The sequence below is a fragment of the Hippoglossus hippoglossus genome, chromosome 1, assembly GCF_009819705.1.
Source record: "Hippoglossus hippoglossus isolate fHipHip1 chromosome 1, fHipHip1.pri, whole genome shotgun sequence".
Classification (NCBI taxonomy): domain Eukaryota; kingdom Metazoa; phylum Chordata; class Actinopteri; order Pleuronectiformes; family Pleuronectidae; genus Hippoglossus; species Hippoglossus hippoglossus.
This window is the reverse complement of record NC_047151.1, coordinates 21,831,437-21,846,112: the sequence shown is the minus strand read 5'-3', so window position 1 is coordinate 21,846,112 and position 14,676 is coordinate 21,831,437. Positions and strand designations below refer to the sequence as shown.

The 14,676-nt window shown below is 42.7% G+C and overlaps 1 protein-coding gene across 8 annotated transcripts in view; it reads left to right on the top strand.

Annotated features, from left to right (window-relative positions):
• The window catches only part of lrba (LPS responsive beige-like anchor protein), a 179,758-nt gene that overhangs the window by 116,005 nt on the left and 49,077 nt on the right, over positions 1 to 14,676 (top strand). For all 8 annotated transcript variants that reach the window (XM_034585812.1, XM_034585804.1, XM_034585874.1 and 5 more), the window contains 2 exons: positions 12,784 to 12,901; positions 13,091 to 13,193. In XM_034585812.1, coding sequence (XP_034441703.1) covers positions 12,784 to 12,901; positions 13,091 to 13,193 — 221 coding nt within the window. The remainder of the gene's footprint in view (positions 1 to 12,783; positions 12,902 to 13,090; positions 13,194 to 14,676) is intronic.

Sequence of the window (14,676 nt, the reverse complement as noted above, 5' to 3'; positions counted from 1 at the left end):
CGAAAACCTGATTGGATGATATTTGTTACCCTCCCTTAGAGCAGTATCACATTCTGAGTGTATTATAAATTATTCCTGTGGCATGATAGAAAACAATTTAATAATCCTACGTTGGTTTTTTTGAGTATGTGGTACTTTAACCATGTAAAAAATTCTAATGTATTATTAAAAATACTGCCAGGGACATTAAAGTCTATTAATTTCAGAGTGTAGTTTTGATGGACACAAAGTAACGTGTGACAGCTGCAGGGACAGATGAAAAAGAAAGTAGTTAATCTTTGGAAAACACTTTATCTACCAACTGCAAATGTCTGTCTTTACAAAACTATAATTCTGTACCAGCAACATAAAGTTTACACTGTCAACAATGATATATCGTGTGAACTTCATGCTACAGAGTGACAAAGTATTTAGGATGCAGAAGTGAATGAAATTATCACTCTGACATATTTGATAAAAATCTAATATTTTAGCCTCAGGTCATTAGAGGAAGCAATTTATTTAATTTTATTGGAGCAGCTTGATAATCCTGCAATGAAACTAGCAATATGTCCCATTCAAATAAGTTCACGTTCTTTAAAACCAAAGATAACACGATATTAGAAATTAGAGCACCTCAATCCAAACAGCATGTTAAGTATTCCCCCTGATATGATCTTCTCAGCATGTTTATATGTAAACACTCACTGTAACATAAAAACCTGGTACAAGGCTGGACCTTGTGTCCCTGTGTAAACTGACGATTTGACTCTTCATTCCCTTTTCTTCATACATAAAGTCGGTGTCTTGGTCATACCTCAGTAATGAAATCCTTCCGTGCGAGAGTGTCTTTCCTGCCCCGCTGCTGAAGGCATCAGTCGGTGTTAACTTGGCACAACACCGGCCTCAGCGTTCTACATTCTTGCAATGGGTATTCAGCTCTCGGCAGATGGACGGAACACAAACACGAGGGCTGACGGTGTCGACGTGGCCAAATGAATTGAGTCACACTCCCTGATGACGTCACAGTAACTGTTAACACTATATCATTTTGAGAGCAACGATCAATGGAATAAGTCCATCACCTGACCACTGACTGACCAGTCGCTCTCTCACATTTGCATCTGTAGGGCTGTGGTGTTTATCCTTAATCCATTGGATAACCATGCTGTGTTTCCAAAAAGTTTCAAAGACCAAGCAGAAAAGTCTAGTGGAAAGAAAATACCAGTCCATTTTGTCCAAAGGTCAATGTCCAACCTTGGACTATGCAATGATAAACCCCCCCCATTGAGAAGACATTGGTACCTCTAATTAGTGGGGTGGTGACGGTAACCCGGGGTTCACTGGAGTGGGCGAATGGTTGGTCACTTAGTCCCAAAAAAAAAAGAAAGACCCTGGTGCTATGTAGCGACCAGTTTCATATCGTTAAGCTCTCCCTAAAGTGTCAAACTGCTGGGGCTGCACCCCTCCCCCGTCCTCCTGCTCGCTCCGCCAAACTCTCATGGTCACCAGGGACGACCTTCGGCTGCAGCTGCCAATCACAAAGAGCCATGGCAGCAAGAGGTCTCTGAGAGAGGAGCCTATTGATTTTCCAGTTAGAGCCTAAGTAGTGTGTGCTATAGGACCAATGGACAGCCCAAGCAGGTATGTCATTATCAATGAGCCCAAGGAAACGGATTCCCTCACTCTCACTCATTCATATTGGCCTCCTTCCCTCCCTTGCTCCCTTCCTCGGCAGTTGCGCCATCCATTGCCTCCGCTCCCCTCGTCTGCTCTGACAGAGTGCATCCTGGGATGGTCAATAAATCGTTCGGGCACACTACAACAACAGCTAGCAGAGTGATGGGTTGGGATGACCTTCCTCCTTTTCATTCCTTCACTCTTGCACTGTCCGAGCCTCCCTGCTTTCCAGGTACAGTAATTATAGCACCTAGAGGACATAAAATGTTTCCTTACCAGAGACGAGACTTGTTAGCGCCACAGCCGCTATGTGCCCCTTTCAGGAATGTCCCGCGCCCTCGAATCTTCAACATCCAGGTTCAGTTTAATCTCAAACACTCCCTCACGGTGCACTTTGGCTCATCCAGTCATCAGTAAACCCAATTATTATCATACTGCTTCTCCAGCTTTGCCTCACTGCTCATGGCAAGTCTCTGTCCGGACCTTGGGAGCTGCTCACCATAAAGACACGTGCAAACAATTACGGATGATTTAAGCCAATTAGAGGAGATAAGGCCAAATAAATGTTTAAAGCTTCCTGAAGTGTATTTCTGTTTCCCAGCAGAACAGTAAAGCCTTGTTACTGTCTTTAGTGTCCTTTACTTCTTCTGCCTCTCACGCAAAGTACACTCCACTTCTGGTTCCTCTCCCCTTTGAGCCTCAAAACACATCGATATGGTTGTTATATAGTCTCTCCAGTTGTTGGAGGGGTTGATGAACTCATGCTGTACGGATAAAGCCGGCGGTCCCCTAGCCAGATGTGGGGTGTTTAAGAGTCATGAAAGAAGACTCGTTAATGATGAGCTTCAAAGCATCTAAAGATACTGGCTCCTACTTTTGCTCACAGCCCATATCTCTTCCACTCACGCTGACATTTTTTTGATTATGGCAATTGTCAAGACCATGAGATCAAGGGCCTTACATAGACAGAATTTAAGATGTTTATTTCTTTTGTATTTTTTTTATACATTCAAGCACAGTATCTTGAGGATGGCAACATTGATTTGTCTGTTGATCTATTTGGTCGGTCAGATGGTCAAAATGTTGGTCTCCAAAAATGTAAATCCTTCTGACCTTGGTGATCCTCAGACATTTCCTCAAGCGCTATGTTTAACTTTTTTATTTTGAGTAACATTACTCAACAACTCTTGGATTAATTGTCATGAAATTAAGTTCATACATTCATGCTCCTCAGAGGATGAATTGGGATTCTTTTGGGCAACTTTGTTCAGTAGCGTCACCATGAGGTTTACATTTTGTGGTTTTGACTGACATCCCTCAACTCGCACGACGGACTGTAATGAAATTTATTAAAGGAATTCCTCCCTGAGGATGATGAGAGAGATCTTTGGTCATCCCTTAACTTTCTATCTAGCACCATTACCAGGTCAACATTTTAATTTGTTCAAAAGTTTAGATTATTAGCAAAACTAACATTCCAAAAACACTATTTTGTGTTTGGATGGGATTCAAAAATGTTCGCATGCTAACATGCTCAGTCAAGATGGTTTTGAACATGTATACTTGCCAAACAATAGCAATGTCATTAAGACAATGTCTTTTAAAAAATGTTTTATTCTTCTCTAGCACAACATGCTTTGTGATTTTAGCAGTCTCACATAACAACTAGCATAGCTGTAAATTCTGGTTCACGTTAAAACTGAGTTCTGCCTGATATTTATTCCCATAGTTTATTCTTAGTAGGAGACTTTGAATCTTAGTTTTTCCCTTGAGACGATTTTAACCGTTGAGACAAAGCAGGCTGAAGAATGCCTGCGGTGAGTGGTAACCAGGTAGGACAGGTTGAGGAAAGACGGTTGCCACATTGGTAATCACATACAAAACATTAGCGACAGTGTCATCGCCACCTAATGATGACTAATGTCTCCCTTCCAATTGCTTTCCCCTTACACACACACACACACACACACACACACACACACACACACACACACACACACACACACACACACACACACACACACACACACACAAATAACTACCCCATCACAAATGAACATGCTCGGCCTCTCTCCAGCTCCCTGTTGGTGACCTGACTTTGGACCTTAACAAAACCACAGACCACTGTGGCGGAGACCTGGCTCACACTTAACCAAACACCTCCAGACAAAGAGCTGCTGCCCCCTCTCTGCACCTGAGCCTAGCCCCTCCATCATGCTCCATCTCTGGGCTTGACTGGGCCAGTCAGGGGGCAGGTGCCTCCCCTCCCTTCCTTTGATTGATCCCCTCTCTCCATCATTTATTCTCTTCGTCTGCCTCTGACACACGCGTCAAATGCAACACACCAGCCTGATGGATAGGCCTGTTTATGGATGCCAGTCTGCCTGGTAGGCTACTGATATTACAATCAGCACCTGTGTACCTGCTGTTCACAAGAGCCTCCGTTATTCAGCTGAGGTCAGAGAGATACTCGGCTCCGATTGAAGGATCGATGTCCAGCGCAGCATATTTGAAATCGGAATTGTAAATGTGGTCCTGCTTTGTCAGAACGATCCGTGCTGCAATTCAGATGATAAAACTAGATCCATATGTCACAGACTTCGAGTAACCATCAGTTCTTCAGCTTCTTTTCATCTGTATTTTTCATATCTCATAAATACAAAGGAACATGTTCGACTGGGTCATGATATTAATTATAGCTGATAATTCCTTTAAGGAAGTATTCCAAGCAGCTGTATTTATTTTCACGAAGCAAGCTGATAGCGTTGATGAGTACCATGTGTAAAGACATGTGATGTGCTGGAGAGCAGAATGTAACATTGCTGAATTCTGGTGCCTCTATAGCCATTATGGTTAATGACCCATCCAGTCTGGTTGAAATGGCACCTCCACAGGGACATTCTGCAGATGACATACTCATCCAAGGCTCGTTTCCAGCCGACATCAGCACAACAGAGCTTTTCCTCCTGATCCGCAGCAGAAAGACTGTAGATTAAAGATGCAGCGTGAATACAAAACCACTCTCAAACCCAGATTATCATTCATACTCCAGAGTTAAACCGGAAGATGAATGGGTTTTGTTTGGTGTTGGTGACTTCTTCAAGCTGCTAGTTATGCATCCTGTTAACTCAACACCTCAAGAAAAAAGCAATACATGATGCACTTTTCTTTCTTGCACCATGGATTTTCATTTCCATTTGTTTAATGGCTCAAGTTGAATTAGTTTCACTCCGGCAATCACAGTCGTATTCAATCTGTATATTAATGAAACGCTGTGGCCAAGTTAAATTACATTGTAAAACGTCTGAACCTCTTTCAATAGTTATTTGATTGTCCGTGAAGCTGTGCTAATCAAAGTTTTTAACAAGGCTCCTTTAAACAACCCGCGGATAATTATCAACGACTGTTTGGGTTTTGCGACTCGCACCTTCATGGTTATTGTTCAGTCTCACCGCCGTCATCAGCATCGTTTTCCAGCCTCATCTTCCAGCTGCATTTTAAGAGACACATTTCTTCTCCCTTATTTTTCAGAAGATAAAAAATAAGCAACATGGAGGGAGAATATTTGACTTTGATTTGTCAAGTGGCTGAAGCCTGATTCCAACATGGATGATAACTGTTTGCAGGATGTGAAAATTACTGTTTCTGAAACATTGGTTTTAAACAAGTTTGAGCTGATGTGTCAAAAGTTATTTTAGTGGCTTACTCCACCCAATACGTCTACAACCTTATTTCCAGTCATCTATATATGATATCAACTCACAATCCAGTTATTTACACTCTGTACATCATATGACACAGCTTACCCCAAGACCTTTGATAAATATAATCCCTAAAATCTAATTTAACATAGGAGCAAAGAAAGACCTCTGCACAATTTAAATATGAACTCACATATATGTTAAAATAGTTGTACATTAAGAAAAGCAGTTACAAGTTAATAGTGAATTATAGTTGTTTTGAATGAATTGGGAGATTTCAGGGTTTTCTGCAGCTCATTCCAATTTTAATGAGCATATTACCTGAAACCAGTTCCCCCCCAAGCTCAATTTGGACATGTGGTACAACTGCTGTTAGAATTACCTGCTCTAGCTGAGTGCTGTGTTAATATGAGACCCGAGAGCAGAGGTAATGAGCCCGGTTTTGCAGTAGTAATTGTTATAAATAACAATCAATGCGATTCCCTTCTGTCTGGGTGAAGACCATCTTCTACGAGTGAATCTTGTTACCTGCCGCCAAAGCACTGAAGATGCTTATTAATTCAATTTACTCTATTGCAGTTGCAGCTCTCAAAATGCCTACCACTGATAAACCTGTAGCTCCATTTGAGTCACCTTCAAATTCCCCGGTCTCCACAGCTCGTTCCTTTATACAAGTCCCATTCTCTCCCTCTTCTTTTCGCTCCGGACAACCAACCTTAAATTCCCCAAGAGGGGTATACTTTTCACCCCACACCCACTTAAGCTGGTGACAATAGCCGGATTAGAAAAGAATTTACTTCAGCGAAGCCTCGCACCAACCTCGAAAAAAGGCCTATCCATCACTAAATAGCAAAATGGGGGAATGAAGGAGAGCGGGGAGAATGCGATAGGAGTCGGTCAGCAATCTTAACCTGTCTGATGTTTTACCACGGCAGATTAGAGGGAGCAGAGGGCCAATAGCACCGAGTCTTAAACAGCTCCCGTGCCTCAGCGGTAGCTCTTGGCTGTCTCCTTGATTTTCTGATTCAAGGATGAAAAGCATACACACCTTTTCACTGTTTCCCCGACGTGCAGGTGTTTACTGATGAGCTTGACAAATCAAGGAACGCGTTTAAGCTCTTCAGTCCAATCTCAACAGGTGCAGCGATGCCCCTGAGGCCTTATGAGGCTGCTGCTGTGAGACATACACTTTCCATCCACTACATCCTAATACAAAGCTGACCTTTATTTTTTAATGCTGATTTTTGTTGCACTTTTATTGTTGTCCAATGAATTGGCTCACTCAGAAGAAGATTCCAGTCAATATTTGAAGGTGGAACTTTACCGATCATGTTTTTAATCCTGCACTGTGATGAAGCATGGACGGCAGAGAGGATCTTCGTCTGCTGCATCTCTCGCCCCCTCTTCTCCTCATCTATGTGGCCTTATCCCTCTTTTGTTCCTCATCACATTTGAGCCACCAAATCTGCCCTTTGTGGTCCCAGCCACAAGCTGTGAAGGGCTACAAAAGGAAGCGCTGACCTTGAATATTAAAAAAAAAACATTTGGGGCTGTTTAATGTCCTTTGATTTTTTCCTGAATGCTATATGTGTGTAATTTGCTAAAATTTGGAGTTCAAAATATGTCACGTTGACTTATTTTCTGAGGTTATGAGTTGTGTTAAACTCTAATTTCCAAATCCTTGTTTATGTATTAGTGTTTCCATGTGGCCACTTTGGTATCCTATTATCTCAGGGCCCTTCTAAGGATTTCACCCTGATAGCTTATGCCCAAAGGCTGAATGTCTAATGAGTTAATGCACTGAAGTCCTCAGTTCTCTACCAATTAACCCCAAAAACCACTGCAGCATTTCTCTAAATCCACACAAGACCTCTCTTTTTGTTCCCGCTTTAAAAGGGCTAAGCCGTCAAGGAAAGGGAAGGAGAAAAGGCTAACCAGTTAGCAAACATTGAAAAGGGCCAGAAAGGGGTTTAATCCTTATTAGGCTAAATTCAGACTAAGTGGCCCCAGAGATCTTTTCAAAGGGGACTTTCTTCAGGGAGTGCTAACTCTTACTGGGCGACGTTTGGGACTGAATGCTTTGAGCCTTTAGGCTTCATAGCCTTACGCTCGCTGCAAGCTGGGCTTGTTTATTTTGCTTTAATTCTCTCACACTCCAGTGCAGCTTCTCAGTTGTGTTTATTTTTTTGTGACCTTGTAGTTTGTTTTACTTCCCCTGAGGCAAATAGTGCTTTACCTGTGAGCAGTGATTACATCTTGAATTAGTTACATGAGGCTAAAACAGTCCCTCTCAATATCGGTGGACACAAATGGTCTTGACTACTGATGCTGAAGCATGTGCAATGTCACTTCTTTCTTATACCTAAACTCCATGTATATAAGTTGATATGTTTCAGCTGCTTAGTCATTTGTATTTGTTAAATTTACAAAATCAATTCCGTTAAAGGGTGGTTCATTTTGGAGAATACACATTTTCATTGTTTTCCTGAATGTAAGATTAGTCAATTGTTCAATATGAATGTGCAGCCAGCAGTTGGTTTGTGTAGCTTAGCATAAAGCCTGGAGTAAACCACTAGCTTGTCTCTTTGATACAAAATTCAACACGTACAAAAATTACCATTAATGTTTATACTATAATGTTCGGTAGTTTGGCGGTTGCTTCTTAAAGTGTTGAACTTTTAAGTCAACTCTTTAAGTGTTTGACACGTCACGCCTATTTTATAGGTTTTCATATTTCCCCTGCTTGCACAGCTACACTACTCCCACAGTTCAACATTCATGCACGTAGCCAGTTGCATAAAAGCAGAGTTGTGCAGAGGCTTGAGGATAACTGCTGGAGTGTGAAAGTCGAGTCATGTGGCTGCACTGTCTTGAGGTCATATGATTCCAACTTCTTTTGATCACCATTGTTTTCCTCTTGAATGGCTTCACCTTTTTTTTTTTTTTCACTCGCAGCCCAGCTTCTCTACACCAGCTCACCACCAGTATTCTCTTGGTTGAAGTATATACCTCTGTCACAAAATCCTGCAGCACACAAATATGCCCGTGCATTTGTTTTTACTTCTTTCCAGTATACCTACAGTACTCCTACTCCCTTTTCTCCGTCTTTTTTTTTGTTTTCTCTCTCTGGCTATCACTCAATTGCAAAAGCAAAATCTGTCTTAATTGGCTCCAGAGGGCTCGGGGAGGCTTTGTGTCAGTGGTGATGAGGCTCCTGATTGGTCCAGAGGCTCCGGCAGCCAACAGATCCTTGTTAGCGGGTCGAGGTCCTTTGCTTGCTCGTTAGTCCGATGAACTCATTTACTGATGGGGGGTGACAAGGCCTCGTTTACCGGGGTGGAACAGAGGATCTCCGGGGGGGGGGAGGCGAACAGGAATATGGATAAGGAACCAGGAGAAGTAGGGAGTCGGATTGTAAGAGATATAAGATCAAATATTTTTGTGGATGCACCAGATGAGCTCTTAAATGTCAGCTTGTGTTTGTCTGGGCTTTCTTTCTCATTTGCTGATGCATTAAAAGTCTCGGTCCACTGAAACTCCTTTTTTTTTTTATTGCAGACAGCTTCCTCTGTAGTCAGTCAGTGAGGGAAAACCAAATCCTGAATAGCCCAGATGCAACTCTATGTAGTGGTATACACATGTGACTTTTAAATAAGAAAAAAATGGACGTCTAAGTAGTAAAAGTCAGGAATTTGCAACCTCTGCATTGTTTGCATGCATGTGAAAAACATTTTGTGACGTGTGTGTAAGTGTGGAGTGGGATGTGTAGGAGTGGGTAGTGGAAAGGCTTCTGGGAAATGAAAAGCAATAAGCGACTCTACATGCTGATAAGTCCACAGGTTTTTTTCTTTTCCTATTTAGTTTTTTTGTATGAATTCTATCAAGTTCTCCCAGTACCGCTTGTCCCTCGCCTCTGTTTTGATGTTGATGGATCACCTCTCTTCCTCCCGCTCATTAATTTCATCACCTTATCTCCCACACCACTTCATTTGACCAAAAGGTAATAATAAATCCCTCATCCATTATCCTTTAACTGAGGCAGCCATGCGGAAATACTTAATAACAGGCAACAAATTGCACTTCAATCACCTCATTTTCCTTCAAGGCTACATTACACGGAACAAACAAATATGCATATCGTGCCTTATCTCACACTCTTTATGTACAGTTTTAAACATTTGTTTCAAACATAATTGGTCCTTTAATCTGACTTTTTTCATATTTTAGGACAAATATGGATTCACTTTTTTTGTCAACTGGCAGTGGCTTCTGTCCCCTTCTGCTCAAGGGTCTTATCAGCCCCAAAACACACACACACACTCAGGCTACCAGACAGCCAAGGCAGTTGAAAGCCTCATCTGTCTTGAACCCAGCTGCTGATAGTTGGTTTGTTGCTCTCCTAACTCTTCCCTAATTCAGCGCAGTTTCAATTAAATTTTAATCTGTCGCTATGATCCACCTGATTTTACCTGTGTTTCTGAAAAAGGTTGCTGTAGGAGATTGGGTTTGCAAAGGGAGGGAGAGAGGGAAAGGACTTGTCTGCTAGATTCAGTGGTGACGCTTTTTGTGTGCTTGTGTGTCTGTGCGTGGTTGTGGTTACACACCGTAGCCACAGTCACCCGTCCCCTCTTCATGTGTCCCTCTTCATTCTGCCGCCTTTTGGGCGTCTGACAGAGACAAACGACAGTGCTTCAGAAATGAGCAGCGGCCCGGCGCACAAACAGGTTGAGAGAGAGAGAGGAGGCGGGAGAGCTGTAGAGGGAGAGACAGAGCAAAACAGCAGCGGCAATCAGGACTGGCTCCTTTGTTTTCTGTTTGGCTGCGTCCTCTCGCGTGACGCTTTGAAATTGATCTCAGGACTCGCCAGACCCGAATCCATGGATATTGTTCCGCTTGACATGAAACATCAATAAAACTGTGCATGATACTCGAGCCAGTCGTGTTGACGTATAAGCTCCAGGTCTATCAGACGTTCCCGTATCTCGCCGTATTATTTTCAATCGCATTATTTTTAAACAGAGCGATCTTTTAATTCAGATATTAATATTTCAAAGGTGAAACAGACCTAGCCTGGTCTGGTTTTATGCGTCTGTGGCATCTCTGTCTCATTCAGCCTGACTGATCCACTTCCACCATTTATCACAGAGGAAGCCGATGCAGCCATAACTCCGGTCTGGACAATAACCTCTGCGCCGTTGTAATTCGTCCAGACGTAGTGAGAACAGCTCGAGCATTTACGTGACGGAGGCTTGTCACTGTCCCTGCTAACCGCTCAGCTGTTTCATCTACAAGAGAAAAGGCCTCAGCAGCACAGAGAGCCATTTACAGCGTCCTGAGAGATTCATTGGTCCAGGGGAAAAAAAATGATATCTGGCTGCTTCTGTCATATCTATCTGCGGAATCACCGACGGCAACTTCATCACTTCAGCCCTCGGCGTCTTCTTGACATCCAGCATGAGTTCTATGAGGGGGATGAAATGGGTCAACCACTCCCTTTTGGAGGTGAAAGGTCACTCACTGAGTGTCTACTTATCATACACCTGACGACAGTAATTTCATTTTTGATCAGCGAGTACAGGAGAGACGCATTTTTTACTCCACAATTGAAGGATAGAAATCTCTTAGGTTGAGGATGACTCTTGATAACCATCATGTCTGTCAGCAGAGAAAACTGATCATAGCTCTTTTGTCATCAAACTCAATCTCATCGTATGTGGAAATGCTTTTAAAATGAAAGATTTATTCGAACTAAAAACAGGAACCAATATGGTCGTATATCTACACTATGTTCATTGGGAAATATCTCTCCCAAGTCTGTATGTTAAGTATGATGTTACCGCTAGCTTCCAGCTAACTTAGCTTAGCATAAAGACTACTACCAAGAGTGGTAAGGAAGCGTCAAGCATGCAGGGCGCCAACCTGCAGAGGCTTGAGTTCTTCTGCAGCGGCCGCAGGTTCGGTCCCAACCCGGCCCTTTGTCTTCCCCCACTCTCTCTCTGTTTCAAGCTTACTGTCATGTTAATAAAGGAGAGATGCTCAAAAAAGATCTTGTTAAAAATATACAATCTTCATCTATAATTCTTCGTGAATAAGTGTATTTCTCAAAAAGTCTAACTATTCATTTAAAATTGTAAGTTGGGCATCAGAATACTCCTCTTTTCTATATATCTGAAATTTAAATTTTTTACATAAACAATTTCATTACCCCTCTGCAAAATATATTAGCTTGTATTATAAAATATTATTTTCTTTAATCATTCAAAAAAGAGTGTTTACCCCTGTGAGTGCTGAGCCACCATCTTTGTGACGGGCCTTCTGCTGCAGTCTGAAGGTGACTGGTCGTCTGGAGCCCCTGTTAAGGAGGAAGATAGGAGTTTGGCGGATTCAGCCGCGGCCGGCTTCTCCAAGCCACTAATCCACATTTAATTGAACTCCAGAGGGTTTGAAGTGAGTCTGTGATGCAGGCAGGTTTTATTCCTTGGAGACACAGCGAGGCAGAGGCTGTCCCCAGCTAAAGGTCTCAGCTGGTCCGCTCCGCTGTCCCCTGCCTTTAATGAGCTCCCTTAACTTAACACTAAGCCCAAGTTACCAGCTCGCATTTGAATATTTCTGATTAATAAAACTCCACACCTTGCTCTGACAACCCAAAGTGTCCCTTTTACCTTTCCACCATATCCCCCGTACGCCCCCTGTCAGCCGGCGCCTTTGAATCTAACGGAGGGGGAAACAAGCGTCTAGTTAACAAAGCAGTGCTAAATAGGTTAGGAGCGAATCTAAATGCTGGATTAGGAGGAGGACGACTCACGGGGGCAGAGCCGAGCATCTGGGTCTGTCAGGCACGGTGACAACCGTCAGAACAAGTCACTCTGACAACCACCGCAGTCTCCACAGGGACAGATTAAGCTCAGTTCATCGAAGCATTTTTAAATCGCGGGCTGTAGCTAACATAATATCGGGTGACCCCTCTGACAGTCACCTCAGCGGAAATAAGAAAAACACTCTAATCAGATGTTTAACATAAAATGGACTTATCCCTGTCACGTCAGGGCATCTCTGCACATTAACGCAGTTTGTTTCTGTTGCTTGTATTTACTGTAATTTTCTGATGTTCATCTCCACCTGTGTGCTGTGATATAGATTATCTTTTAGTGAACTAAGCATTTCCTTCACTCCCTCCAGCTGAATAGGCCCCATTCTCCTGCTGAAGGAATCTCTTTTTCATTGAGGCTGATCAATATAAGACATTAATCGTGCTGTTGAGGCCGTCATGCCGTCACTGTTTGAAAAATGAGCTAACATGGCCTTCTGTTTGCTCCTCTTTCCCCCCTCCATTGTTTTTCCTTCTGATCGCTCCTGGTTTGTTTCTTTTTTAAATTTATTTTCCTTCATTTTGTTTTTTATCTCTCTCTGTCCTGTTCTCCAGATTCTAGCCTACACAGAAGGCCTTCATGGAAAATGGCTGTTCACAGAGATCCGTGCTGTCTTTTCCAGACGCTACCTACTTCAAAATACTGCTCTGGAAATCTTCATGGCCAACAGAAGTAAGACAGCACCCACAATTACTTACATGTAACTGCTTGATCTCAGTATTGGAACCGTGAGGGATGTATTCACAAATATTCAGTATTTTATATTAAAACAACTGTGTTCAGTGGCATGAATTCATGACAGATGAAGAATATGAAAATAGTCCATATTAAAGCCGGGTTTTTCTCTGCGCCTCTCTACAGCCGCAGTCATGCTCAACTTCCCGGATGCTGCCACCGTGAAGAAGGTGGTCCACAGTCTTCCTCGTGTTGGGGTGGGCACGAACTTCGGCCTTCCCCAGACCAGGTGAGACACACTAAACATAGACTATCACTCTTCTTCTGTGGTGTGATGTTGGAGTAGAGAACGTGAAGGTTTTAAATAGATTTCAAAACTCTGACCAGACATTTTTTCCCCCTCCCACCCTTTCCGTCCCATGCACACATGGGTTGGTCCCTCCCACTCTCTCCACACCTACATAATTGCCTCCCAAACGTAATTGGCTTCACACAAACATAGTTCAGTTCATTTATTTATTTCCATCAGTGTGAAGCAAATAGTTGCTTGTAGGCCTGCGGGGCTCAACCCCCCCCCCCCCCCCCCCCCCCCCCCCCCCACCTTTCCCTCAGCCCTGCCCAATTATATCTGCTCTGCATCAGGGCATCCAGCGCAAAAAGCTGAGACCAAGTTGACTGCAGGCATACTTCAGGTCTTGTGCTGCTTTTAGTGGCATATTTAATCAAGTGGTGTGTTGTATGGTGGTAAAAGAGCAACGGTTTTGCATAACTGGACGACGTTTAATACAAAACACGATTGGCATGAAGGTGTAAATCATAAACATGGTGACTGCAGAAATTTTAAAGTTAAATCTGAAGAGTTTAAATACCAGCCTAAAGATTAGAGCACTAATTGCACTTACATTGCCATATGGAGTTATTGTAACTCCATATGGCAATGTAATAGTGGCAGCTATACAATCAGTATAGAACAGTGGAGGTAAAAGTGCATCCTGTAATGAGTCAGTGGGAATGTAGTTGATTGTGTGTGTGTGTGTGTGTGTGTGTGTGTGTGTGTGTGTGTGTGTGTGTGTGTGTGTGTGTGTGTGTGTGTGTGTGTGTGTGTGTGTGTGTGTGTGTGTGTGTGTGTGTGTGTGTGTGTGTGTAACGCAATGGGCTCATTAATCAAGCTGGTTTGCAGGCCAGGGACACCTTGCCTGTATGACCTCAGGACAGCTGTACAGGCCAGCTCAGTACACACACACACACACACACAATCACACACACTTCAACAGTGACTACAGCATAAATTCATGTCCTGTCCATGAAATGCCATATCATAACATGTACTCAATCACATTTCACTCCACTTGATGTAATCATACTCTTTAAAACAACATTTAGACAGTTTCACATACTTTTCTCTCCTCTCCAAATGCTTGTATTTAGTTGTGATGTAATCTACATACGATAAAAGGAGCGACATTAATGCTCATTGTTGTTTAGTGACAATACAGTGTTAAAACGTAAAGAACACAAAGTGTGTCCTGTGGTATGCTCGTGTTTGGAAAGTCGTATTCTCACCTTTCACAGACCTAATGACTATAATCTCACACCCTGACAGTGATTAATTCCATCATTTTCTTTTGTTTTAATTGGATTGGGGGTCATTTGTTTTTGTCCTATAACATACATCATGTAATGGGGCCTTGTGTGTGTGTGTGTGCACGTGCACAAATAAATGTGTGTTCGACCCAATTTATTGCATATTTATCTTCTTAATTACCGAGGCT